General features: G+C 46.1%; 1 protein-coding gene across 5 annotated transcripts in view; it reads right to left on the minus strand.

Annotated features, from left to right (window-relative positions):
* The window catches only part of LOC119844263 (zinc finger protein 436-like), an 86,582-nt gene that overhangs the window by 28,085 nt on the left and 33,253 nt on the right, over positions 1–25,244 (minus strand). For 3 of the 5 annotated variants that reach the window (XM_038374871.2, XM_043499124.1, XM_043499122.1), the window contains exons 4-7: positions 19,366–19,475; positions 18,578–18,704; positions 7,155–7,271; positions 6,122–6,820 (exon numbers count right to left, since the gene is read on the minus strand). In XM_038374871.2, coding sequence (XP_038230799.1) covers positions 6,122–6,820; positions 7,155–7,271; positions 18,578–18,704; positions 19,366–19,475 — 1,053 coding nt within the window. The remainder of the gene's footprint in view (positions 1–6,121; positions 6,821–7,154; positions 7,272–18,577; positions 18,705–19,365; positions 19,476–25,244) is intronic. The other 2 variants (XM_043499125.1, XM_043499123.1) reach the window with 1 other exon arrangement.

The raw sequence follows: 25,244 nt of genomic DNA on the forward strand, positions 1-25,244 counted from the left end.
CTAGAGGTCATTTAATCCAGCCCTGGCACTGAGGCAGGAACAAGGAAACCTAGATCATCCCTGAGAGGTATTTGTCTAAACTGTTGTTAAAAGTTTCCAACGATGGGGATTCCACAACCTCCCTTGGAATCCTATTCCAGAGCTTAACTACTCTTATAGTCACAATTATCTTCTTAATACCTAAATTAAGTCACCCTTGCTGCACATTAAAATACAGTACAGTCTTTCAACCAATTCTGCACCCATTATTATAATAATTTCATCTAGACCCCATTTCCCTAGTTTCCTTATGAGAATGGCATGTGGGCCTGTGCCAAAGGAGATACTAAAATTAAGATAAGGCAAATCTGCTGCTTTCCTGTAATAAGCTAGGCCAATAACATTATCAAAAAAGGAAATTAGGTTGGTTTGGCATGATTTATTCTTGACAAATCCATGCTGCCTATTCCTCATAATGCTATAATCCTCCAGGTGCTGACAAACAGATTGTTTAAAAATATGTTCCAGTATCTTTCCAGATCTCAATAATAGACTGACTGATCTATAATTTCTCTGGTCCTCTTTGCTCCCCTTTTCAAAGACAGGTACTATGTTTGCCCTTCACCAGTCCTCTGGGATCTCACCTGTTCTCCATGAATCCTCAAAAATAATTGTTAATGGTGCTGAGATTGCCTCAGTTAGTTCCTGAAATACCTAGGATGAGGTTGGCGAATTAGATATTACAAGTCAGTAGCAACAGACTAATTCCTCTGGAAAAGAGAATATGAAAAGTAAGAATAAGACCATGTGATCTCAGGAGGGATTGCCTCAAAGATCTAAGGAGCTTGCAGGGAAAAGAGACTGTGGCTACTGCAGCTAGGAAGGGGGGAGTGAGACCTTCCAAGTCCCCAGAAGTTTCATTTCCAACCTATGACATCACCAAGAAAATGTGCATTTATGGCAGGGAAGGAGCCACCTTGTGACTGGGAAGAATGTGAGCAATCAGGAATTGCTCTTACTGGTGGCTGGGGTCACAGTGTGTAGGGAATAGGTGGGGGGGGGGGCAGGTAAGCACTGATCAGTGGAGAGAGAAGAATGAGAATCATAATAATGGAAATGCTGTAAAACAAAGTGAAAGTGGACTCTAATTAGAATGAAGTGCAGGATCTACAGCAGGGGTGGCCAACCTGAGCCTGAGGAGCCAGAATTTACCAATGTACATTTCCAAAGAGCCACAGTAATATGTCAGCAGCCCCTCATCAGCACCTCCCCCCCCCGCACTGTTCCCAGAGCCTCCCACCCACTGGCAGTGCCGCTGATCAGCACTTCCCCCTCCCTCCCCACACCTTCCTATCAGCTGTTTCTTGGCATGCAGGAGGCTTGGGGGGGAGAGGAGCAAGAGTACAGCAGGCTCAGGGAAGGAGGTGGGAAGGGGTGGAGTGGGGGCAGGGCCTTGGCAGAGTCAGGGGTTGAGCAGTGAGCACCCACTGGCACATTGGAAAGTTGGCGCCTGTAGCTCCAGATCCGGAGTCAGTGCCTAGACAAGGAGCCACATATTAATGTCTGAAGAGCCACGTGTGGTTCTGGAGCCACAGTTTGGCCACCCCTGCTCTACAGCAATGGGGAACTGGGCAGGGGTTCTCCTCTAACAGGCTGGGATCCCCTGCAGCTTTCAATTGCCCGAACCATCCCTCCCTTCCCCCCATTAACCCCACTCTCCCCACTTACCAGATGTCCCTTAGACCACTCAAATGTTAAGTTGACCCATCATTTGAGGGGTGAAAAATCCACAACACTGAGTGATATAATTAAGCCAACCTAACTCCCAGTGCAGACTGTGCTAGGTCAATGGAAGAATTATTATGCCAACCTAGCTAGCACCTCTTGGGGAAGTGAATTAACTACGGAGATGGGAGAATCTGTCCCATCGCTCTACTTAACGTTTATGCTGAAGTGCTACTGTGGCACAGCTCCAGCACTGCTGCTGTGCAGCTGTAGCCCTTAGTCCTATTTCTCCAACCCCCTCTCGTGGAGTTGGAGGTGCTGTGTAATTATGATGAGTATTGTGTGTTGGCCTGGATACTGGGATATTTACTGTATGACTATTCTGGTTTACTTTAATAGGGGGCTGCAAGGAAAAGAAGCAGAGGGAAGAAGAAAGGCTCAAGATGAGCCACAACTTGGTAAACCCTTAAGGACTGTTAAGAGACAATGTCAGAATGATTAGCTTTGAATAGTCTGCTACCTAGCTCCAGCCAATTTACAGACCTGGCTTAGACTAACAGGACCAGAAGATCAAATGGACTGGCAGTTAGAAAAGGGACTTCCTCTCTGGGGGGCATGGCTCTTCAGGTGATTGTTAGGGTAGAGACAGAAAGAAGAGGACCCTGCTGGGGTGTTTGAAGAACTTAGACCGGCCTTGCTGACCACTGGGGGATGGGAAGTCTTTATGTGGGACACAGAGGTGAAGACTATTTGTTATTTTAAAATCCTTTTGCTCTTTTTCTTTTACCCTACTGCAAAATAAAACATCCTTCTTCAAATTAAAGTGATGTTTGTCACTGCACACCACTGATCCCAGGCTCCCAAAGGTGTCTGCACTCAGCCTGACATGCTGGGGAAACACAGCTGATATGATGGGTATGGTAGCCCAGAGCCCAGTCTAGGAGAGAGAGAATTGCAGAAATCTGCTCCAGAAAAGGCATGAGGCTGAAACCTTGGGAGGAGCAAGAGGCACTCAGAGACACTGGGAAGGCGACAGAGATATAGCTATCCCTGTGACTCTCCAGGACATCCACTCCCTGCTCTCAGCGCTCTCTGCTTTGTGGTACTGCAGGCACCAGCTCCCCATCATCTCATCCCCTCCACTGCTCTCTGCTCTCCCTTCTCCCAAAGACCCCTGAATAGAAACCTTACCTTGTCTTTCATCAGTGGAAGACCCCAGCTGTCACACTCTCCATGCGTTTGAGAAGTGATTATGGCAGAGCGCCAGCTCTGACACTGTTACAGTTAAGCACTATGTTCTGTTTAAAAGTTGAGTATTCTAACTGCTCTGAAATGCACATGTGCTTGGATTGTCTTGGCATTTGCTACTCTCTATGTGCATGCAAGGTATGATTAGTGGTTTAAATTTAGGGTTATTTGAGCAAGCAATTCCTTAGGACCCACCCCCCCATCCCAGAAAACACCTACAAAGAACCTTTTTACAAAATCCCCTTGTTCCTACAACATTTTGCACACACACAAGTTGAAACTATGCTCCTAATTGTCCCCCGACTGATCTCATTTCCTTGGCATTTATCTCAGATAGTACATGGTAATCTGCTGTAGGGCCTGGGTTACAATAGTTTGGGGAACCAAATACATGGACATTTTGCCTAGTTCCAACTCCCTTACTGTAGCACTCTTTCTCGAATTATCTGAGATAATATTGACCTAAATAACTGAACATTATGATTATATTAAGCTACTTAAGTTTGTTGCACAGTTTGGGGTGTGCTGTTGTTCACTATTTCAGACTGAAGATTTCAAACCACTACCATTTCTTTGGTAGCATATCCCATAACTGGGAGTATTCGTTCCAGCTGACCGAGCTGCATTTGAACTTTCCCCATGTCATCATGGAGGGGTGAGAGAAAAACATAAATAAAGGAAGAAATGACTATTGAAGTAAATGGTCATTTTTCTCAAAATCCTCAATAAATCTGAACTACATTTTGCCAAAGAAAACTAATATCCAGTTGTGTAACCAAACAGCCTTTAGGAAAGAGAGAAAAGTTTACATCTCAGAGAGGTACAAGACATTTTCCATTTCAGATACAATAAGATTCTAGGGCAGGTTACATCTGATGACTCAGAATCAGGACCACAGATTTTACCAGTGCATTTGTCCTCTGATCCACTGAAACCCGCTTCACTCACTGCTGTCTCATTATTATTGAGTTGGATGATTTCTAAAAGTTTTAGCATCACAATTATGGTTTCTCTAGACTAGGAAACATGGAGTAGATTAGGACAAGGGAAAATGTGTTAGCTAACCCATACTACTCTATTTGGGCCAGGTCAGTATAGAAAACATAGTTGTGATTTTGTACGTGGATAGCTCACTCGAACTAGCTAATGACAAAAAATGTTAATGGACAGAAGGCCCAAGTATGTTCACCACAGTATAGGTAACTGAGATAATTTGTGTTTCACCCACATGAGGCTAATGCACAATTCTAGGAAGGAGGACTCATACTCCCATGATTCAGAGAAGAAAGCACAAGTCCATGGGGCCGGATGCGCTGCATCTGATGGTGCTAAAGGAGCTGCGGATGTGATTGCAGAGCTATTGGCCATTATCTTTGAAAACTCATGGCAATCGGGGGAGGTCCCGGACGACTGGAAAAAGGCTAATGTAGTGCCCATCTTTAAAAAAGGGAAGGAGAAGGATCCTGGGAACTATAGGCCAGTCTGCCTCACCTCAGTCCCTGGAAAAATCATGGAGCAAGTCCTCAAGGAATCAATTCTGAAGCACTTAGAGGAGAGGAAAGTGATCAGGAACAGTCAGCATGGATTCACCAAGGGCAAGTCATGCCTGATTAACCTAACTGCCTTCTACAATGAGATAACTGGCTCTGTGGATGAGGGGAAAGCAGTGGACTTGTTATTCCTTGACTTTAGCAAAGCTTTTGATATGGTCTCCCACAGTATTCTTGCCAGCAAGTTAAAGTAGTATGCGCTGGATGAATGGACTATGAAGTGGACAGAAAGCTGGCTAGATTGTCAGGCACAATGGATAGTGATCAATGGCTCCATGTCTAGTTTGCAGCGGTATCAAGTGGAGTGCCCCAAGGGTCGGTTTTGTCAATATCTTAATTAATAATCTGACGGATGGCGTGTATTGCACCCTCAGCATGTTTGCAGATGACACTAAACTTGGAGGAGTGGTAGATATGCTGGAGGGTAGAGATAGGATACAGAGGGACCTAGACAAATTAGAGGACTGGGCCAAAAGGAGGTTGATGAAGTTCAACAAGGACAAGGGCAGAGTCCTGCACGTAGGACAGTAGAATCCCATGCACTGCTACAGACTAGGGACCGAGTGGCTAGGCAGCAGTTCTTCAGAAAAGGACCTAGGGTTACCGTGGATGAGAAGCTGGATATAAGTCAACTGTGTGCCCTTGTTGCCAAGAAGGCCAATGGCATTTTGGGATGTATACGTAGGAGCCCTGCCAGCAGATGGAGGAACGTGATCATTCCCCTCTATTCGGTGTTGATGAGGCCTCATCTGGAATACAGTGTCCAGTTTTGGGCCCCACACTACAAGAAGGATGTGGAAAAATTGGAAAGAGTCCAGTGGAGGGTAACAAAAATGATTAGGGGGCTGGAGCACAAGATTTATGAGGAGAGGCTGAGGGAATTGGCATTATTTATTCTATGGAAGAGAAGAATGAGGGGGGATTTGATAGCTGCTTTCAATTACCTGAAAGGGGGTTCCAAAGAGGATGGATCTAGACTGTTCTCAGTGGTAGCAGATGACAGAACGAGGAGTAATGGTCTCAAGTTGCAGTGGGGGAAGTTTAGGTTGGATATTAGGAAAAAAAATTTCACTGGGAGGGTGGTGAAGCACTGGAATGGGTTACCTAGGGAGGTGGTGGAATCTCCTTCCTTTGAGGTTTGCAAGGTCAGGCTTGAGAAAGCCCTGGCTGGGATGATTTAGTTGGGGATTGGTCTTGCTTTAAGCAGGGGGTTGGACTAGATGACCTCCTGAGGTCCCTTCCAATCCTGATATTCTATGATTCTATGACCTTTTGATTTCCTAGATATTAAATATTCTATGGATAAATACTATTCAATACTATATAAATACTATTCATACTATATAAATTAATGAATATAGGTATAAATATTAAATATCATGCTCTTTATCTCCCTTGTGGATTCCCTGATGATAAATAAGATGTGACCTCTGATGTAAGCTTTTCCCAAAATCAGAGCGTCTAGGGTGTCTATCTTGGGTAGATCTTCTGATGTCTCCTAATATCTGAGCAATAAATGAAGCTTTTCCCACACTCACAACATTCATACGGTTGTGTCTCTCCTTTTTTTGATTCTCTGATGCTTAATAAGGTCTCAGAAAAGTTTTTTCAGTACTCACAGCATTCATAAGGGCTCGCACCTTTGTGGGTTCTGTGATGTCTGATAAGGTGTGAGCGCCGAGGGAAGGTTTTCCTGCACTTGCAGCATTCATAGGGTCTCTCTCCTGAGTGAGTTCTCTGATGTCTGACAAGGTCTGATCTCTGAATATAGGTTTTCCTGCACTTGCAGCATTCATAGGGTCGCTTTCCTGTGTGGATTCTCTGATGTACATTAAGGTGTGAGCGCCGAGAGAAGTTTTTCCCACACTCACAGCACTCATAGGGTCTCTCTCCTGTGTGGATTCTCTGATGTACAATGAGCTGGGAGTGCCAAGAGAAGGTTTTCCTGCACTCACCACACTCATAGGGTCTCTCTCCTGTGTGGATTCTCTGATGTCTAATAAGGTGTGAGTGCCAAGGGAAGGTTTTCCCACACTCAGGGCACATGTTCTGTCTTTCTCCCTTGAGGATTCTCTGCTGGGCTGTGGTTTCCTTGAGGTCCTTGAGATTTTCCTCACAACTGATAGATATACCCACTTTCTCCCCCGATTTGTTTCCCTGCTGCCTCTCTTCATGACTCCTGGACATGTTCCCTTGAGTTCCTTGTGGTAAGTCCCCATGGAGTTCCATGTGCTCAGCATCTTCCTGCTGTGGATTCTGCTCTTTTTTCTCACTCACCATCTCATCATCTTCTGAGACAGAGAGAGAAACCTCAGAAGCTGGGATGGAAAAGGGGAGAGGAAACCAAAGTAAGTGCTAGAGAGATGAGGGGGGGAAGATCAGGAAATCAATTCCCAGACACTCTTCCCAGAAAGGGGTCCAACTCAGTCTCCACATCCCATCCCAATACTCAGGATGAAAGGAGGTTAGGAACTCCGCTATTGTTACGTGTCAGCCAGGATAGGTAGGAAGCCATGAGCGATAGCTGCTCTGAGGATATGACATTGCTGAGGGACAATCCTTAACTCAAAGCGCTCTCAAGGTCTTTGTAGGGAATCCCATATGTTTCCTTCAGCCACAGGCAGTATTTGAGTTGGACTAATGATTCCTCACCTGAGCAGGTTCCTCTCAGGATCTCTCTTTCCTCTGAGCACTGGAGATCTGAGACCCACAGCTCTTCTTCCCCTGGTTCCAGCTGGGACATCACTTCAGGTCTGGAAACTGGGAATCCTGCTCAGATGACAGAAAACAAGTAACATGAGGTGAATTCATGTGACATTTGTCACAAAGAACATGGACTTTTTTTAATCCCAGCTCATTTTATATTCTGGAGCTAACTCTCCTGGTGCTCAAAGGTGCAGACTCTGCTTAGAACTCTCCACTGCTCTGCTGGTGTCACACACAGCAAGACACTCCTCATCAGAGAGGCTCCTAAATCCAGGGGAAAATAACTCCGTATCACAGAAAGCCAACTGGAAGTCACCTTGGAACTGCTTCTTACCGACAGAGAGCCAATCGTAATGAGACAGTCATATGGGAACTGGGACTGAGGAGCAAGGGCTTGCGGGGCTCAGCATAGTAAGGAATAGGAAGGAATGGGGAGATCACTGAATGGAGTACATCGGGGTGCTAGATACCAGGAAAGTACATTTTTATAAGTTCAGAAATATAGCAGGTCAGGTGTAGTGGAAAGGAGCATGAAAATCCTCCAGTGCATGGTGAAAGTTTTAAAATGATAGAACCACAGAAAAGTGGGGCTAGAAGGGACTTGGAGAGGTCATTTAATCCAGCCCATCCATTGAGGCAGGAACAAGTAAACCTGGGCCATCCCTGATAGGCGTTTGTCTAAGCTGTTCTTAAAAACAACCAATTATTGGGATTCCACAATCCTATTCAAGAGCTTAACTACCCTTGTAGTCACATTCCCCTTCCCCGCCCTCTCCCTCCCCCCCCCGGTATCTAACCTAAATCGCCCTTGCTGCAGATTAAAATTGAGTATGGTCTTTCAACCAGTTTTGTACCCACTTCATAATAATTTTATCTAGACCAGATTTCCCTTGTTTCCCTATGAGAATGGCACGAGGGACTGTGTCAAAGGACATACTAAAGTTAAGATCTAGCAAATCTGCTGCTTCCATATAATACCCTAGGCCAATAACACTGTTAAAGAAGGAAATTACGATTGATTTGGCATGATTTGTTCTTGACAAATCTGTACTGACTATTGCCCAAAATGCTATTATCTTCCAGGTGCTGACAAACTGATTGTTTCATAATATGTTCCACTATCTTTCCAGCTGTCGAAGTTAGGCCTGATCTATAATCTCTCAGGTCCTCTTTGCTCCCCTTTTTAAAGACAGGTATTGTATTTGTCCTTAACCAGTCCCATGGGAGCTCACTTGTCCTCCATGAGTTCTCAAAGATAACTGCTAATGATTTTGAGATTGCCCCAACTAGTTCCTGAAGTACCTAGGTTGAGGTTGGGGATTAAATATTATAACTCAGTAGCAACAAACTAATTTCTCTGGAAAAGGAAACTATGAAAAGAATAAGATCATGTGATCTCAGGAGGGACTGACTCAAATACCCAAGGAGCCTGCAGAGAAGAGAGACTGTGGCTGCTGCAGGTAGTGAGGGGGGGGAAGTCCTCGGAAGTTTCATTACCAGCCTATGACATTACCAAGAAAATGCACATTTATGCCAGGGAAGGAGTCACCTTGTGACTGGGAGGAATGTAAGGAATCAGAAATGGTGTCTGGGGTCACAGTTTGTAGGGAAGAGTTGGGGGTGGGGGAGTAGACACTGAATAGTGGAGAGCAAAGAATGAGAATCATAATATTTGACAATATGTAAAACAAAGTGAAAGTGGACTCTGATTAGAATGGAGTGCAGGCTCTACAGCAATAAGGACTCGGCAGGGATTCTCTCATAATAGGCTGGGATCCCTGGCACCTCTAGATCCCCCAAACCACCCCTTCCCTGCACTAACGCCACCCTCCTCACTTACGAGATGTCCCTTAGGCCATTCTAACGTTAAACTGACCCATCATTCTGGCAAGTGGTGAAAAATCCACACCCCTGAGTGACATAATTAAGCTGACCTAACCCCAATACAGATTGCACTAGATCAATGGAAGAATTCTTCCATCATCCTAGTTAGCTCCTCTTGGGTAGGTGGATTCATTACGGTGATAGGATAAGCCCTCCGATCGTTCTCGTTAATTTCTACACTAAAGTGCTACTGCAGTACAGCTGCAGCATTGCGGCTGTAGCATTTGATGAGTATTGTGACAGGGTCGGGCCAGATGGCTATCGGAGAGTAATAGAAGGCAGATATATTAGCCCCAGGCTAAGTAGGTCCCTTTTCCCTGGGTAAGGTAACAGGGAAGGTTCCAGAACAATCAGGAACCTTCTGGAGACAATTAAGACAGGCTGATTAGAACACCTGCAGCCAATCAAGAAGCTGCTAGAATCAATTAAGGCAGGCTAATCAGGGCACCTGGGTTTTAAAAAGGAACTCACTTCAGTTTGTGGTGTGCGTGTGAGAAGCTGGGAGCAAGAGGCACTAGGAGCTGAGAGTGAGAACATGGACTGTAGGAGGACTGAGGTGTACAAGCATTATCAGACACCAGGAGAAAGGTCCTATGGTGAGGATAAAGAAGGTGTTGGGAGGAGGCCATGCGGAAGTAGCCCAGGGAGTTGTAGCTGTCGCACAACTGTTCCAGGAGGTGCTCTAGACAGCTGCATTCCACAGGGCCCTGGGCTGGAACCCGGAGTAGAGGGCGGGCCTGGGTTCCCCCCAAATCCTCCCATCTCCTGGTCAGACACAGGAGGAGTCGACCTGGACTGTGGGTTCAGAAAAACGGCCAAGCTGAGGGCTGCTGTGAAGTTCCAAGGTGAGCAAATCCACCAGTAAGTGCAAGACCCACCAAGGTAGAGCAGGAACTTTGTCACAACTGGTGTCGAAAGTGGGATCTAGTGTCCACAGCGCAGCAGAAGAAGGTTGTTTGGGAAAAAAAAAAAAGGGAGAGGGTCTATTTTTATTTTTTTTTTCCCCACAATGGAGGAGGTAGTGCGGGCACTGATACAAGCCACAGCTGCCCAGCAGGAGGCTACTCGTGTCCAGACAGCCGCCCAACAGGAGGCAGTGCGGCTGCAGCAAGAGACTAATCGCCTGCTGATGGACCAGGCTGCTCAAGACCGGGCTATATTGCGGGAATGGGTAAACCAGGTAAAGGCCCTTACAGAGCTGAACTGCGGCCATGATGGGATGCAGATCATGCAGGCCAGCAATTGGCTGCAGAAAATGACACAGGAGGGTGATGTAGAGGCATACCTCCTGGCCTTTGAGAGGACAGCCCTGCGGAAGGCTTGGTCCCGAGAACAGGGGTCTGACATCCTCACTCCATTCCTGTGTGGGGAGGCCCAGAAGGCCTACTATGATTTGCCTGAAGAGGCTGTGGCAGACTACCCCCAGCTGAAACGACTGCAGTGTGGGCTCAGCGATATCATGAGTGGAGGTACCAGGAAAACAAAACCCCGCGGTCCCAATTATATGACCTCATCCATCTCGCACGAAAGTGGTTGCGAACTGAGTCCCGGAATCCGGAGGAGATACTAGAGGTTCTGGTCATCGACCGGTACGAGAGGACTACCGCCAGACCTTCATGCCTGGGTAAGCCAGAACGAACCCTCCACCTACAACGAAGTTGTCGCGCTGGTAAAAAGGCGAAGGACAGCGAGGGAGCTGACCCAACCAGTTAAGGAAGAAACACCCCAGGTTAAATTAGCAGCACCAAGCCCTAGAGCTCGGGTGACTGGGCCACCAGGAGAACCCAGGTGGAAAAAGAAAGGGGCTGAAGGCCCACCCGTAGCCACAAAGAGTCGGAGCACTGAGGGGGAAGAGGATCGTGATGTTAGACTACCCAAACCAAGAGACCGGGGAATGCCTAAGGCTCCATACAGATGTTACGCCTGCGGGGAGTGGGGACACATAGCTGCACAGTGTCCCAATGCCGAGGAGCCTATGCAGTGTAACCTGGGGAACTGGGCAGACCCATGCTCCCTAATCCACTTTGTGGGGGTCTCACTAACCCCACATATGTACACTAGACCAGTGAAGCTAAATGGGGTAGAGACCACAGCACTGGTTGATTCTGGGAGTGTTATCACGCTTGTCTCGGGGAAGCTCGTAAAGCGTAGTCAACTACTGTGGGCTAAGCATACGGGGATAACATGCGTCCATGGGATAGTTGGTTATTACCCTACCATCCCAGTAAAAATCAAGATTTAGGGGAACACTACTGAAGTCCCTAAACTCCCATACCCAGTGCTCATAGGGAGGGACTTCCCAGGGTTTGGAGACTTATTCCCAGTAGGGGAACTGGAGAAAGGGGGAAGTCCTGAAAATAGTGAGGCATCCACAGTAGACTGTCAACCCCCAATCTTCTCTGAAATATCCCCAAATTTGCTCTCCACTCCCAGACAGTGTAGAAAGATGAAAAGGGAAAGAAGGGCAGCTAAGGCCTTCGAACCCGAATACTGGCCCAAAGCCAGAGGGTCACTCTCGTAGGTAGGCAGACCCGAGCAGCTGAAAAGGAGGCCACCCTGGAGGGAGAAGCACCCAAGTCTGACCCACACCCTAACGCCTCTGAACCAGTAAAGGCAACAGAGACTGGCCCCCTAGATCTCGGGCAGATTAGCCCCAGGAGAGGAAATTTTGGACGGGACCAGGCTGAAGACCCAAGGTACGACAACATTAGGAAGGAGATGACTGAAATAGATGGGGTCCCCGTGGAAGGGAAAACCCAGGGACCAGGACTCTACTTCATAATGAACAAGAATCTCTTATACTGGGTTGCACCAGTACAGGGGCAGAAGGTACAGCAGATTCTAGTACCTCAAACACACCAGAATGCTGTATTAAGTCTGGCCCATAGTCATCTTTTCAGGGGGCATCTGGGGGTAGAGAAGACCCTGGCATAGGTCCTGCGACGATTCGTCTGGCCCGGAGTACATGAAGAAGTGGGGAGGTACTGTGCGTCCTGCCCGGAATGTCAGCTGTACAGTCCTCTTCCCCACTTGAGGGCACTGTTAGTACTCCTTCCCATCACAGAGGTCCTCTTTGAGCGAATAGCCATGGATCTAGTGGGACCCCTGGAGAAGATAGCCCGGGGCCACCAATATATACTTGTCGTTCTGGATTATGCTACTTGCTACCCAGAAGCCGTCCCCCTGAGGAACACGGCCTCTAAAACGATAGCTAAAGAGTTGGTGGGGATCTTTGCCCGAGTGGGGCTACCAAAGGAGAAATTAATAGACCAAGGTACCCCATTTATGTCGAAGCTAATGAAGGTAAAAGAAGCTAATGTATGCTTCTCCATATCCAGACCCTGAGAACTTAGTCTATCATCCGCAGACCAATGGGCTGGTAGAAAGGTTTAACTGAACCCTCAAGGCAATGATAAGGAAAGTGGTAAGTCGAGACAGAAAGGATTGGAACACCCTACTACCCTACCTTATGTTTGCAATCCGGGAGGTACCTCAGGCCTCAACTGGGTTTTCCCCCTTTGAATTATTATATGGATGCCACCCCCGTGGCATACTAGATATTGAAAAAGAAATCTGGGAAGAGGAACCCAGTGAAGGGAGAAATATAATCGACCATGTGTTGCAGATGCGAGAACGGATAGCCCGGGTCACCCCTATTGTATGGGAACATTTGGAAAAGGCACAGGAGGCCCAGCGAATCCATTACAATCGCCAGGCAAAAGTCCGACAGTTCCAACCAGGGGATCGGGTAATGGTGTTGGTACCCACAGCGGAAAGCAAGCTTTTGGCCCAATGGCAGGGGCCCTATGAGGTGGTTGAACCCGTGGGGGAAGTAACCTAGTGCGACAGCCAGGACGCCAGAAACAAGAACAAATTTATCAGATTAACCTCTTAAAACCTTGACACCAATGAGAGGCGTGTGTAGTGGCCCAAGAGACCCCAATCCAGGGAAATAAAATGCAGGAGCAGATCAGGATATCGACTGATCTGACACCAAACCAAGAAGAAGGAGGTAACTGAGATGATCAACCGATACCAGGACGTGTTTTCAACCAAACCAGGCCGGACAACTGAATCATATCACCACATTATCACAGATCCTGGGGCAAAGGTAACTTTAAGGCCCTATCGGGTCCCAGAAGAAAAAAGGAGGGAAATCAAGGCAGAGGTAAAAAGGATGTTGGAGCTGAGAGTCATCGAAGAGTCCCACAGTCAGTGGTCAAGCCTGATTGTGTTGGTGCCTAAACCCGATGGCACCACTAGGTTTTGTAATGACTTTTACCGGCTGAATGAGATATCCAAATTCGATGCATACCCCATACCCCCTATCGATGAGTTAGTTGACCGCCTGGGCAATGCCCAATTTTTGACCATCCTTGATTTAACAAAGGGATATTGGCAGATTCCCTTTGCCAAAGATGCGAAAGAAAAGACAGCATTCTCTACACCAGAGGGTCTGTTTCAATATACTGTTCTTCCTTTTGGACTGCATGCGGCACCTGCCACCTTCCAGCATCTTATGGACAAGCTCCTACGGTCCCATACCAGTTATGCAGCGGCATACCTGGATGATGTGATTATTCACACTCCCGACTAGGAAACCCACTTAGGAAAGGTGGTAGCGGTTCTGGACATGCTAAGACAGGCTGGCCTCACAGCCAATCCAGCCAAGTGTGCTATAGGGCTAGCCGAGGCTAAATACCTTGGCTACATTGTAGGAAGCGGCATGGTCAAGCCCCATCTAAACAAACTAGAGGCTATCCAAAATTCGCCCTGGCCAAATCAGAAAAAGCAAGTCCAGGCATTCCTGGGAGTGATGGGATACTACCAACGATTTATTCCCCATTTTGCTACCAGAGCGAGTCTCCTGACTGACCTGATAAAAGCCCGGGATCCAGACATGGTAAAGTGGACAGATGCCGCAGAGAAAGTCTCAGTCCCTGGAAAAATCATGGAGCAGGTCCTCAAGGAATCAATTCTGAAGCACTTAGAGGAAGGGAAATTGATCAGGAACAGTCAGCATGGATTCACCAAGGACAAGTCATGCCTGACTAATCTAACTGCCTTCTACGACAAGATAACTGGCTCTGTGGATGAGGGGAAAGCAGTGGACATGTTGTTCCTTGACTTTAGCAAAGCTTTTGACACGGTCTCCCACAGTATTCTTGCCTGCAAGTTAAAGAAGTATGGGCTAGATGGATAGAAAGTTGGCTAGATTGTTGGGCTCAACGGGTAGCGATCAATGGCTCCATGTCTAGTTGGCAGCCGGTATCAAGTGGAGTGCCCCAAGGATCGGTCCTCGGGCAGGTTTTGTTCAATATCTTCATAAATGATCTCGAGGACGGTGTGGATTGCACCCTCAGCAAGTTTGCAGATGACACTAAACTGGGAGGAGAGCTAGATACGCTGGAGGGTAGGATAAGATACAGAGGGACCTAGACAAATTAGAGGATTGGGCCAAAAAAAATCTGATGAGGTTCAACAAGGACAAGGGCAGAGTCCTGCACTTAGGCCGGAAGAATCCCATGCACCGCTACAGACTAGAGACTGAAAGGCTCGGCAGCACTGCTGCAGAAAAGGACCTAGGGGTTACAGTGGATGAGAAGCTGGATATGAGTCAACATTGTGCCGTTGTTGCCAAGAAGGCCAATGGCATTTTGGGATGTATAAGTAGGAGCATTGCCAGCAGATCGAGGGATGTGATCATTCCCCTCTATTCGACATTGGTGAGGCCTCATCTGGAGTACTTTTTGGGCCCACACTACAAGAAGGATGTAGAAAAATTGGAAAGAGTGAGTGGAGGGGAACAAACATGATTAGGGGACTGGAACACATGACTTATGAGGAGAGGCTGAGGGAACTGGGATTGTTTAGTCTGCGGAAGAGAAGAATAAGGGGGGATTTGATAGCCACTTTCAACTACCTGAAAGGGGGTTCCAGAGAGGATGGATCTAGACTGTTCTCAGTGGTAGCAGATGACAGAACAAGGAATAACCATCTCAAGTTGCAGTGGGGGAGGTTTAGGTTGGATATTAGGAAAAACTATTTCACTAAGAGGGTGGTGAAGCAATGGAATGGGTTACCTAGGGAGGTGGTGGAATCTCCTTCCTTAGAAGTTTTTAAGGTCAGGCTTGACAAAGCCTTGGCTGGGATGATTTAGTTGGGGATTGGTCCTGCTTTGAGTAGGGGGTTGGACTAGATGACCTCCTGAGGTCCCTTCCAACCCTAATATTCTATGATTCTATGGATCTATGAACAGCCCTCTGCAATAACCCTGTGCTTATAGCCCCAGACTTCAACAAAGAATTCATTTTACAAACAGATGCATCTGAAGTAGGATTGGGAGCTGTCCTATCGCAGATGGTCAGAGATGAAGAACACCCAATCCTCTACCTCAGCAGGAAACTCCTCCCGAGAGAGTAGAAGTATGCCGTAGTTGAAAGAGAGTGCCTAGCTGTGAAATGGGCCATGGAAACCCTACATTATTACCTTCTCGGATGACGGTTTACCCTTGTGACCGACCGTGCACCCCTCCAGTGGATGCAGCGAAATAAAGAGAAGAACGCAAGGATGACCAGATGGTTCCTGTCCCTACAACCTTTCCAATTCACCATACAACACTGGGCTGGAAGCCACCATGGCAATGCAGATGGCTTGTCACGAGTACACTGCCTGACGTCCCAAGTTGCCCAACCCTATAGTGTTGAGCGGGGGGGGGGAGGCGGATATGGGACAGGGTCAGGCCACATGGCTATAGGGGAGTAATAAAAGGCAGATATATAAGCCCCAGGCTAAGTAGGTCCCTTTTCCCTAGGTAAGGTAACAGGGAAGGTTCCAGAACAATCAGGAACCTTCTGGAGACAATTAAGACAGGCTGATTAGAACACCTGCAGCCAATCAAGAAGCTGCTAGAATCAATTAAGGCAGGCTCATCAGGGCACCTGGGTTTTAAAAAGGAGCTCACTTCAGTTTGTGGTGTGCGTGTGAGGAGCTGGGAGCAAGAGGCACTAAGAGCTGAGAGTGAGAACGAGGACTTTTGGAGGACTGAGGAGTACAAGCATTATCAGACACCAGGAGAAAGGTCCTATGGTGAGGATAAAGAAGGTGTTGGGAGGAGGCCATGGGGAAGTAGCCCAGGGAGTTGTAGCTGTTGCACAGCTGTTCCAGGAGGCACTCTAGACAGCTGCATTCCACAGGGCCCTGGGCTGGAACCCGGAGTAGAGGGAGGGCCCGGGTTCCCCCCAAATCCTCCCAACTCCTGGTCAGACACAGGAGGAGTTGACCTGGACTGTGGGTTCAGAAAAACGGCCAAGCTGAAGGCTGCTGTGAAGCTCCAAGGCGAGCAAATCCGCCAATAAGCGCAAGACCCACCAAGGTAGAGCAGGAACTTTGTCACAGTATATATACCTTTAGTCCTGTTTCTCCAAACGCCTGCGGTGGAGTCGAGCTGCTTTGGAATAATGAGTGTTGTACAATGATTATAGCACAATTATGGTGAGCGCTACTTTCTGTTTAAAAGCTGACTCTTCGAACCACTCTGAAATGCAGAAGCGCTCTCATATTATCATGACATTTGCTACTCTTTGTGGGCATGCAGGGTGTGGTTTGTAGTTTACATTTGTGTTATTTTAGCAAGGAGTTCCTGAAATTCCCCCGACTCCCTCCAAAAAAGAACCATTTTAGAAAATCCCCACCCTCTCACAACATTTTGCACACACCTAGGATGAACGAGAGGTTCTAATTGTCCCCGAAGGATCTCAGTCACTTGGCATTTATCTCAGCTAGTATAGGGCACCCAATGCTTCTCTGAGGAAGCAGTATTGAAAAAGTGTAAAATTGGGAATTTCAGATCTGTAGGAGCCAAACTGATAAATGAAAGAGACTGAAATGCACATGTGTAGGAAGACTAAGGCTTTTTTAACAGCAGGGTTTCTTGCAATCAGCTGTCACAGTATTTGCTTGTCTCTAGCGGACATGCTGGGGCCATTGCTGAACCTGAGCTACATTTGAATTTGAGCCCTACCATTGACAGCTTTCAGACAATCTGTGTTGAGTTTTATTCTTGCATTTTATAGGGGTCTCCTTTGGAAGATTTGCCCTGATGCCAAAATTTCTGGGGGGAAAAATATTTTAAAATACTCAAATCCAAATGCAGATTTTCATTTTAGCTTTGCCAGCATAGCTGTGTCAGTTAGCTACGTGACAAACCTGTATGTGGAGAGATTTATAAGTCTGGGACTTTTCAGCTTAGAAAAGAGATGGCTAAGGGGAGATATAATTGAGGTTTATAAAATCATGACTGGTGTAGAGAAAGTAGATCAGGAAGTGTTGTTTACTACTTCTCATAAAACAAGAATTAGGGTTCACCAAATGAAATTAACAGGCAGCAGCTTAAAAACAAATAAAAGGAATTATTTCTTCTTACAACACACAGTCAACCTGTGGAACTCCTTCCCACAGGATGTTGTGAAGGCCAAGACCATAATAGGTAAAAAAAAGAACTAGATAAATTCATGGAGGATAGGTCCATCAATGGATATTAGCCAGGATGGGAAGGAATGGTGTCCCTAGCCTCTGTTTGCCAGAAGCTGGGAATGAGCGACAGAGGATGGATCACATGATGATTACCTGTTCTGTTCATTCTCTCTGGGGCACTTAGCACTGGCCACTGTCAGAAGACAGGATACTGGACTAGATGGACCCTTGGTCTGACCCAGTATGGCCATTCTTATGTTCTTAGGTAAACTGAGAATGTATAGAAAGGACACCAGAATATATTTTTCTGAGAGAATGTTCTTGTCAACGAGGCTTCCTTTGTCCAAAACTCTATATAGTGATACCGATATGGGAATTTAGCTGGGGAATGAAAACTGTGCATCCCTTCCAGATGAAGGAGAGACACAGATCCAGCTCTTAGTCTCACAACAAAGGGTGGTAATGTATCTATTAGGGCTAGTTATTGAGCAGAACCTCTCATCAGCTTGGAAGCATGTCCTCTGCAATGGTGCCAAAGCATGAAGGGGCATACCAATGTTTAGCATATCTGGCACACAAATACCTTGCAACACCAGCTACAAAAGTGCCACATGAATGCCTGTTCGCACTTTCAGGTGACACTGTAAGTAAGAAGCAGGCAGCATTATCTCCTGTAAAGAGGTGGCAACATTTTGTAAGTCTGAGCTGGTTTGTATGAAGTAGGCTCAGTGTTTGAGTGGTGGCCAGGCGTAGGCAACTTCTGTTCTTTATGCCAGACCTAAACCCACATTTTGCCTTTGCAAAGAGAAGACCTTAGACTTTGTGCTATACTGCTCCTGTGCTCTGTTCCCAGAGTGTTCTCTAGCAGGGGAGGGAGAGTGCTAGTATGTGTGTCACTGGTATGTTGGGGTGTTGCTGAAACAGGGCAGAGTTGAAGTTCCACTGCGGAGTGATGTGAACCTCAACTCTTCATTTCCCCTTCTAATAATGGAGGGGACAGAAATCCTTACCCAGTAAGGTCACATTCTCACAGTTCTCCTGCATGACATCCCAGTACAGGTCTCTCTGAGCAGGGTCCAGCCGAGCCCACTCTTCCCTGGTGAAATACACCGCCACCTCCTCAAAGGTCACTGGCTCCTGTAAGAGCAAGAGTCCAACACTCAGTACCTTCTGCTCCACTGACAACCCCACGATTCATAGGGGCACAGGGTCCATCAGATGGAAGGGATGCACACAGTCAGCAGAGTCCAATCTGCCCCCTGCTCAGAGCAGCCAGTATACATCAGGGTAAAGGGAGAAAGAGAGCCCTTGTCCCTCCCCTCTCTCTGCTGTGGGAGGATATTGTCTTTCCTCATAGGCTGTCATAGGACAGGGAGCCCCCAGCAGTGTCCAGGGACAGCTCCCTGAGAGGAATCCAAACACCCTCCTCATTGCCATCAGCTGAAGTGAGAGGATGGGCACCTCCCCTAAGCCCCTTCATACCTCCCTGCAGCCTCTGGTCAGTAGGTTCAGGCTGCAGCACTGGCAGTCTGGTAATTTCTCCAGCCCTGTCTGAGGGGGTGTTTCCTGTCCCATAAATTGGGCTGTTTCCTCTCCCAACCCCCTTAGGTTTGTTTCTAGAACCTAAGCCCCAATTTAAACAAATTCCAGCAGGTTTGTCACACCCTGTCTCCCTGCTTTTCTCCAACCTGTGGATTTCATGCCCCCTCCCACCTCCAGACTAAACTTCCCAGAAGCTATGGGTTTACTGCCCGTCAGTGCAGAGGGAACCCATCAGCAACTCCCTGATAATCCCTACCTGAGCCAGCTCCACAGCAGCCATTTTCCTTCCCCGTCCCCTAGGAGGCTGGGCCCATCTGGAGTGAAATGTGGATGTCGTTCTGCAGCCCATCAGGGTGAGAAGGGGGACTGAAGAGATTTCATAACCAGCTTTAGTGAATTTCACAGCACATTCCCCCAGGCTCTTTCCCTGCAGAGAAATGTTCTTCTCTCTCCTATGGCAAAACACTCAGTCACTTTCTTGCAGTGCAGACCCGACCCTTCCCACCAGGGCTAAACCCACTGAGATCCTTTAACACCCTATCTGCTGCTTATTAATTTCATTGGGTGACTCCTGGTTCTTGTGTTATGTGAAGGGGTTAATAACACTTCCTTAACCACTGTCTCCACACCTTTCATGACTTTATAGTCCTCACAGGGGAGCTTTTCCATACCCCTAATCCTTTTTTTTATCCTTCTCTGCACCTTTTCCAATTCTAATGCATCTTTTTTGACATGGGCTGACCAGAACAGCATACAGTACTTAAAGTATGGCATACCATGGATTTATAAAGTGGCATTATGCTATTTTCTGGCTTATTACTTATCACTTCCTGAACGGTTCCTAATATTCTGTTATGTATTTTGACTGCCACTGCACACTGAATGGATGTTTTCAGAGAACTATCCACAATGAATCCAAGATTTCTTTCTTGAGTGGTAATAGCTAATTTAGACACCATACTTTTGTATCTATAGTTGGGATTATGTTTTTCAATGTGCATTACTTTGCATTTATCAATATTAAATTTCCTCTGGTTCTTTGTTGCCCAGTCACCCAATTTTGTGAGTGTCCTTTGTAACTCTTCAGTTTGCTTTAGACTTAACTATCTGGAGTAATTTTGCATCATCTGCAAACTTTGCCACCTCATTTCCCCATGTTTCCACTTCATTTATGAACAACAATGGCCCTAGTATAGATTCCTGGGGGACCCCATGATTTACCTCTCTCCACTGTGAAAACAAACCATTTATTCCTACCCTGTGTGTTTCCTGTCTTTTAATCAGTTACTGATCCATGAGAGGACCTTCCCTCCGATCCCATGACTGCTTACTTTTCTTAAGAGCCTTTGGTGAAGGACCTTGTCAAAGGATGTCTGAAATTCCAAGTACACTATAGCCACTGGATCACACTTGTCCACATGTCTGTTGACCCCTTCAGAGAATTCTAATAGATTGGTGAGGTACGATTTCCCTTTACAAAAGGCATGTTGACTCCTCCTCAACAAATCATGCTCACCTTTGTATCTGATAATTCTATTATTTACTATAGTTTCAAAAATGTGCCTGGTATTAAAGTTAGGCTTACTGGTCACTAATTGCCAGGACTGCCTCTGCAGACTTTTTTAAAAAATGATTGTCATTAGATGCCCCTAATTATCTGGTATAGAGGCCGAGTTCAGTGGTAAGGTACATATCAGAGTCAGTAGTTCTGAACTTTTCATATCCGAGCCCCTTCAGTATTATTAGGTCAATACCATCTAGTCCTGGTGACTAATTAATGTTTAAATTATCAATTTGTTCCAAAACCTCCTCTATCAGCACCTCAATCTGGGACTTTTCCTCAGATTTGCCAATTAAAAAGAATGGCTCAGGTGTAGGAAAGTCCCTCACATCCTCTGCAGTGAAGACTGATGCAAATGATTCATTCAGCTATGCTGCAATAGCCTTGGCTTCCTTGTGTACTTGTTTAGCATCTCAATCATCCAGTGGGCCCACTGATTGTCTGGCAGGCTTCCTGCTTCTGCTGTGCTTCAAAAAATTGGTGTTAGTTTCAGTGACTTTTGCTAGTTGCTCTAATTCCTTTTTTGGCCTGCCCAATTATACTTTTACACTTGATTTGGCAAGTTTATGCTCTTTTCTGTTTTCCTCAGTAGGGTTTGACTTCCAATTTTTCAAGGATGCCTTTTTTGCTTTTAACTGCCTTAGCCGTCATGGTATTTTTTTTATCCTCCTACTGTTTTTTCCCCCTTTTGGGATACACATTTATTTTGAGCCTCTATTGTGGAGTTTTTTTCAAGTTTCCATGCAGCTTGCAGGTATTTCACTTTTGTGAGTGTTCCTTTTCTATGTAACCAGCTCTCTCAATTTGGTATAATTCCCCTTTCTGAAGTTAAATGCTACTGTACTGGGCTTCTTTGGTATTTCCCCCCTCACAAGGACGTTACATTTATTTACATTATGGTCTCAATTACCAAGTGGTTCAGCTGTATTCACCTCTTGGACCAGATCCTGTGTGCCATTTAGGACTAAATCAAGACTCGCCTCTCCCCTTGTGGGTTCCAGAAGCAGCTGATCCAGCCATTAATGGTTTCTAAAAACTTTATCTCTGCATCCCGTCCTGAGGGGACGTTTACCTAGTAAATATGGGGAGAGTTGAATTCCCCAGTTATGGAGTTCTCTATTTTTATAGCCTCTCTCATCTCCCTGAGCGTTTCATAATCACCATCACCATCCTGGTTAGATGGTCAATGGCATATTCCTACGGCTATACTCAAATTATTCAAGTGTGGAATAATCAGTAGAGATTCTGCAGCACAGTTTGATTCATTCAATTTTATTATTATTTTTTTTTACTATATTTGACTCTATGCTTTCTTTCACATTTAGTGCCAACTACCCATTGTTGGCCTGAGACCTGATAACCACCTCGCCCCCATATTAAACCAGCCTTGGGTAAAACTCAGGGTGTTCACCACTAAAATTGAAAAAAAGAATGTTCTGCTACTGATAAAGCACCCCCACCTCAGGAATGTCCCTTAAGAGAGTTATAACCACCAGGTTGTAAAGTAGAGATGCCCAGGTGCTGGGAAATTAGAGAGGATACAGAAAGAGACTCAACAAATGTTAAGATAAGCTCTGACCATCATTTTTATGCTGACTATCTGCACAAATAGAGAAGGTCACAACTAAGTTACAATTGGGGTATGAAAGATACAATGTAAAAAACGTGGTCAGGAATGAGGACAGTGTGTAATTGGTTAAAATCTCTCTTATTTAGGGGTTAGGATAATGTGATATGTTTAATAAATTTGAAGGCGGTAGCTAGTTTTACTCATACAATGTAAATGAAAAATGTTCTTTAGGAATCAACCTCAGACTGCAGTACAACAAGCAGCAAAACATCGTACCCACTACACGACCATGCCATGTATGAGCACTGGGAACCTCCAGATGAGTGGATCCTGACTGGCCATTGGCTGAAATTTGTCTGTATATTGGGATTGGTGAGCATTAAAGATTTTCTTGGTATTTGTGTTCTCTGTGTGTTGCTAGTAAATAGATGTTTAGAGCACAGCTTTGTAAGACACTTTGTAGACCCGTAGAGCCCTGAGGGAAAGGGCAGGCACTTAAATTGACCAGGTTTCTTCCTGGACCCCATAGGTAAGGATAGGTGTCTTACACCCCAAGCCCTCAGTAGGATAGAGGTTGGGTGCCCTAGATTATGCGAATAAAACCACAAGCACAACCTATTCTGTTATTCCTATACATTTTGTATTGTGATATTACCATGTTCCATTGATTATCATCATCCCAAGTTCAATAATGCCTATTATATCAGTATCCTCATTTAAAACCAGGCATTCAAGCACACTCATTTGAGAATTTAGCTTTTCTGCATCTGTATACAAGAACTTATAAATTTTGTCAATATTTAGTTGTCTGCCTTCGTCTGATATAATTAAATAAGACGCTTTCATTTGACAGGTTTCAGAGTAGCAGCCGTGTTAGTCTGTATTTGCAAAAAGAAAAGGAGTACTTGTGGCACCTTAGAGACTAACAAATTTATTTGAGCATAAGCTTTCATGAGCTACAGCTCACTTCATCAGATGCATTTGGATGAAGTGAGCTGTAACTCACAAAAGCTTATGCTCAAATAAATTTGTTAGTCTCTAAGGTGCCACAAGTACTCCTTTTCTTTTTTCATTTGACAGTTTCTCTTCAGCTACTACCTGTACTTTATGAACTTCTATCTTCTCCTCTTTAGTAGGAAATAGAGAATCCCCATTAAGAGATCCTCCCCTAAAGGATGGCTCTGTCCAAACCATTTGTTTCTTCACACCTATTGCCGTTCCCCCAGCCCTTAATTTAATATCCCCTTTATGAACTTTTTAATTTTACATGCCAGAAGTCTGGTTCCATTTATGTGGAGCCCATCCTTCCTGTACAGGCTCATCCTTTCCCAAGAGGTTCCCCAGTTCCTAATAAACCTCAAACCCTCCTCCCTACACCATCATCAAATGACGAGTCAAAGAGACTGAAATTCATATTTGCAGCAAGATGAAGGTCTTTTAAAGCTAGAGGGCTTCCAGCCATCTGCTGTCACGGTAATTGATTGGCTCAAGAGGACATGCTATGGCCATTAAACCTAAGCTATATCATGCATTTGAGTCTGAGCTCTATCACTGACAACTTTCTGAAAAGGTGTGTTGTAGATTTTTCTTACACTCTGCAGGAGTTTCTCTTCAAAATCTTGCCTTGATACCAACATTTGTCATAGGCCTGGTCTATAGTACGCGGTTATTTCGGAATTAGCCGAGTTACCTAGAAATAAAATTGGTTCCATCCACACGACCAAACCAATTTTTTCGATTTAAAGGGCTCTTTACTCCGATTTCTGTACTCCACCTCGGCAAGTGGAGTAGTGCTAAAATTGAGATCACAGTTCGGGGTTACAGGTACTGTGGACGCAATTCGACGATATTGGCCTCCGGGAGCTATCCCAGAATGCTCCCTTGTGACCGCTCTGGACAACACTCTCAGCTCCAATGCACTAGCCAGGTAGGCAGTAAAAGCCCTGGGAACTTTTGAATTTCCTGTTTGGTCACCATCAACACAGGTGACCATAAGCACAGGCAACCATGTAGAGTCCACCATCTCAAGAGACCATGGAATCCTGGACTCGCAGATGAGCTCCAGCATGGTCTGAATAGAAGGTACTGGATCTCACTGCATGTTGGAGAGATGAAGCTGTTATGGCAGAACTACGTTCCAAAAAAAGGAATGCAAATACGTACACTAAAGTCTCCAGGGCCATGACAGAAAAAGGCTACTCCAGGGACACAGAGCAGTGTTGTACAAAAATCAAGGTACTCAGGCAAGCATACCAAAAAGCCAGGGAGGCGAACGGGTGCTCTGAGTCACTGCCCCATACATGCCACTTCTACTGTGAGCTGCATGCAATTATGGGGGGTGACGACAACACTACCCTACCACTGTCTGTGGACACCTGCAAGGGGGGAGTAGCAAGGAGCAAGGAGGATGAGTTTTTGGAGGACGAAGAGGAGGAGGAAGAGGACGGTGCACAGGCGGCAAGTGGGGAATCTGTTTTCCCTCCGAGCCAGGAACTATTCTTAACACTGGAGCCAAAAGCCTCCCCCCTACTCCCAAAGCATGCTCCCGGACCATGACCTTGGAGAAGGCACCTCTGGTGAGTAAGAGCTTGGTCGGAGCCATGCAGTGGGGGGAAACCCAGCCGCGCTGGGCTGTTCGCATTTAGTTTAAAGGGCTCATCCCTGCTCAGAGCCTCATCGGAGCCATGCTGAGCAGTTCGCGTTTAGTTTAAAGGGCTCATCCCTGCTCAGACCCTCATCGGAGCCCCGTGGTCTGTGTGTGTTTGTGTGCTGTGGTGGGGAGGGTATTGTGTGAAGCGATCATCCCAGAGAGCCCACAAGCTGCCTGCAAGCTGAATTCTATTGCCTGGCCGCATGTGATGGTTTACTCACACAAAAGTGGCAAGCACTTCAATATAAGAGGCAAAATGCGACCTTGTACAGAAAGAACATGTGCTGTGTACTATGAATTGCCTGTTTCACTGAGAAACAGTGCCCCCTTTGTTCTCTAAAATGTATCTTTTAA

The sequence above is a fragment of the Dermochelys coriacea genome, chromosome 16 (genome assembly GCF_009764565.3).
Source record: "Dermochelys coriacea isolate rDerCor1 chromosome 16, rDerCor1.pri.v4, whole genome shotgun sequence".
In the NCBI taxonomy this organism is placed as follows: Eukaryota; Metazoa; Chordata; order Testudines; family Dermochelyidae; genus Dermochelys; species Dermochelys coriacea.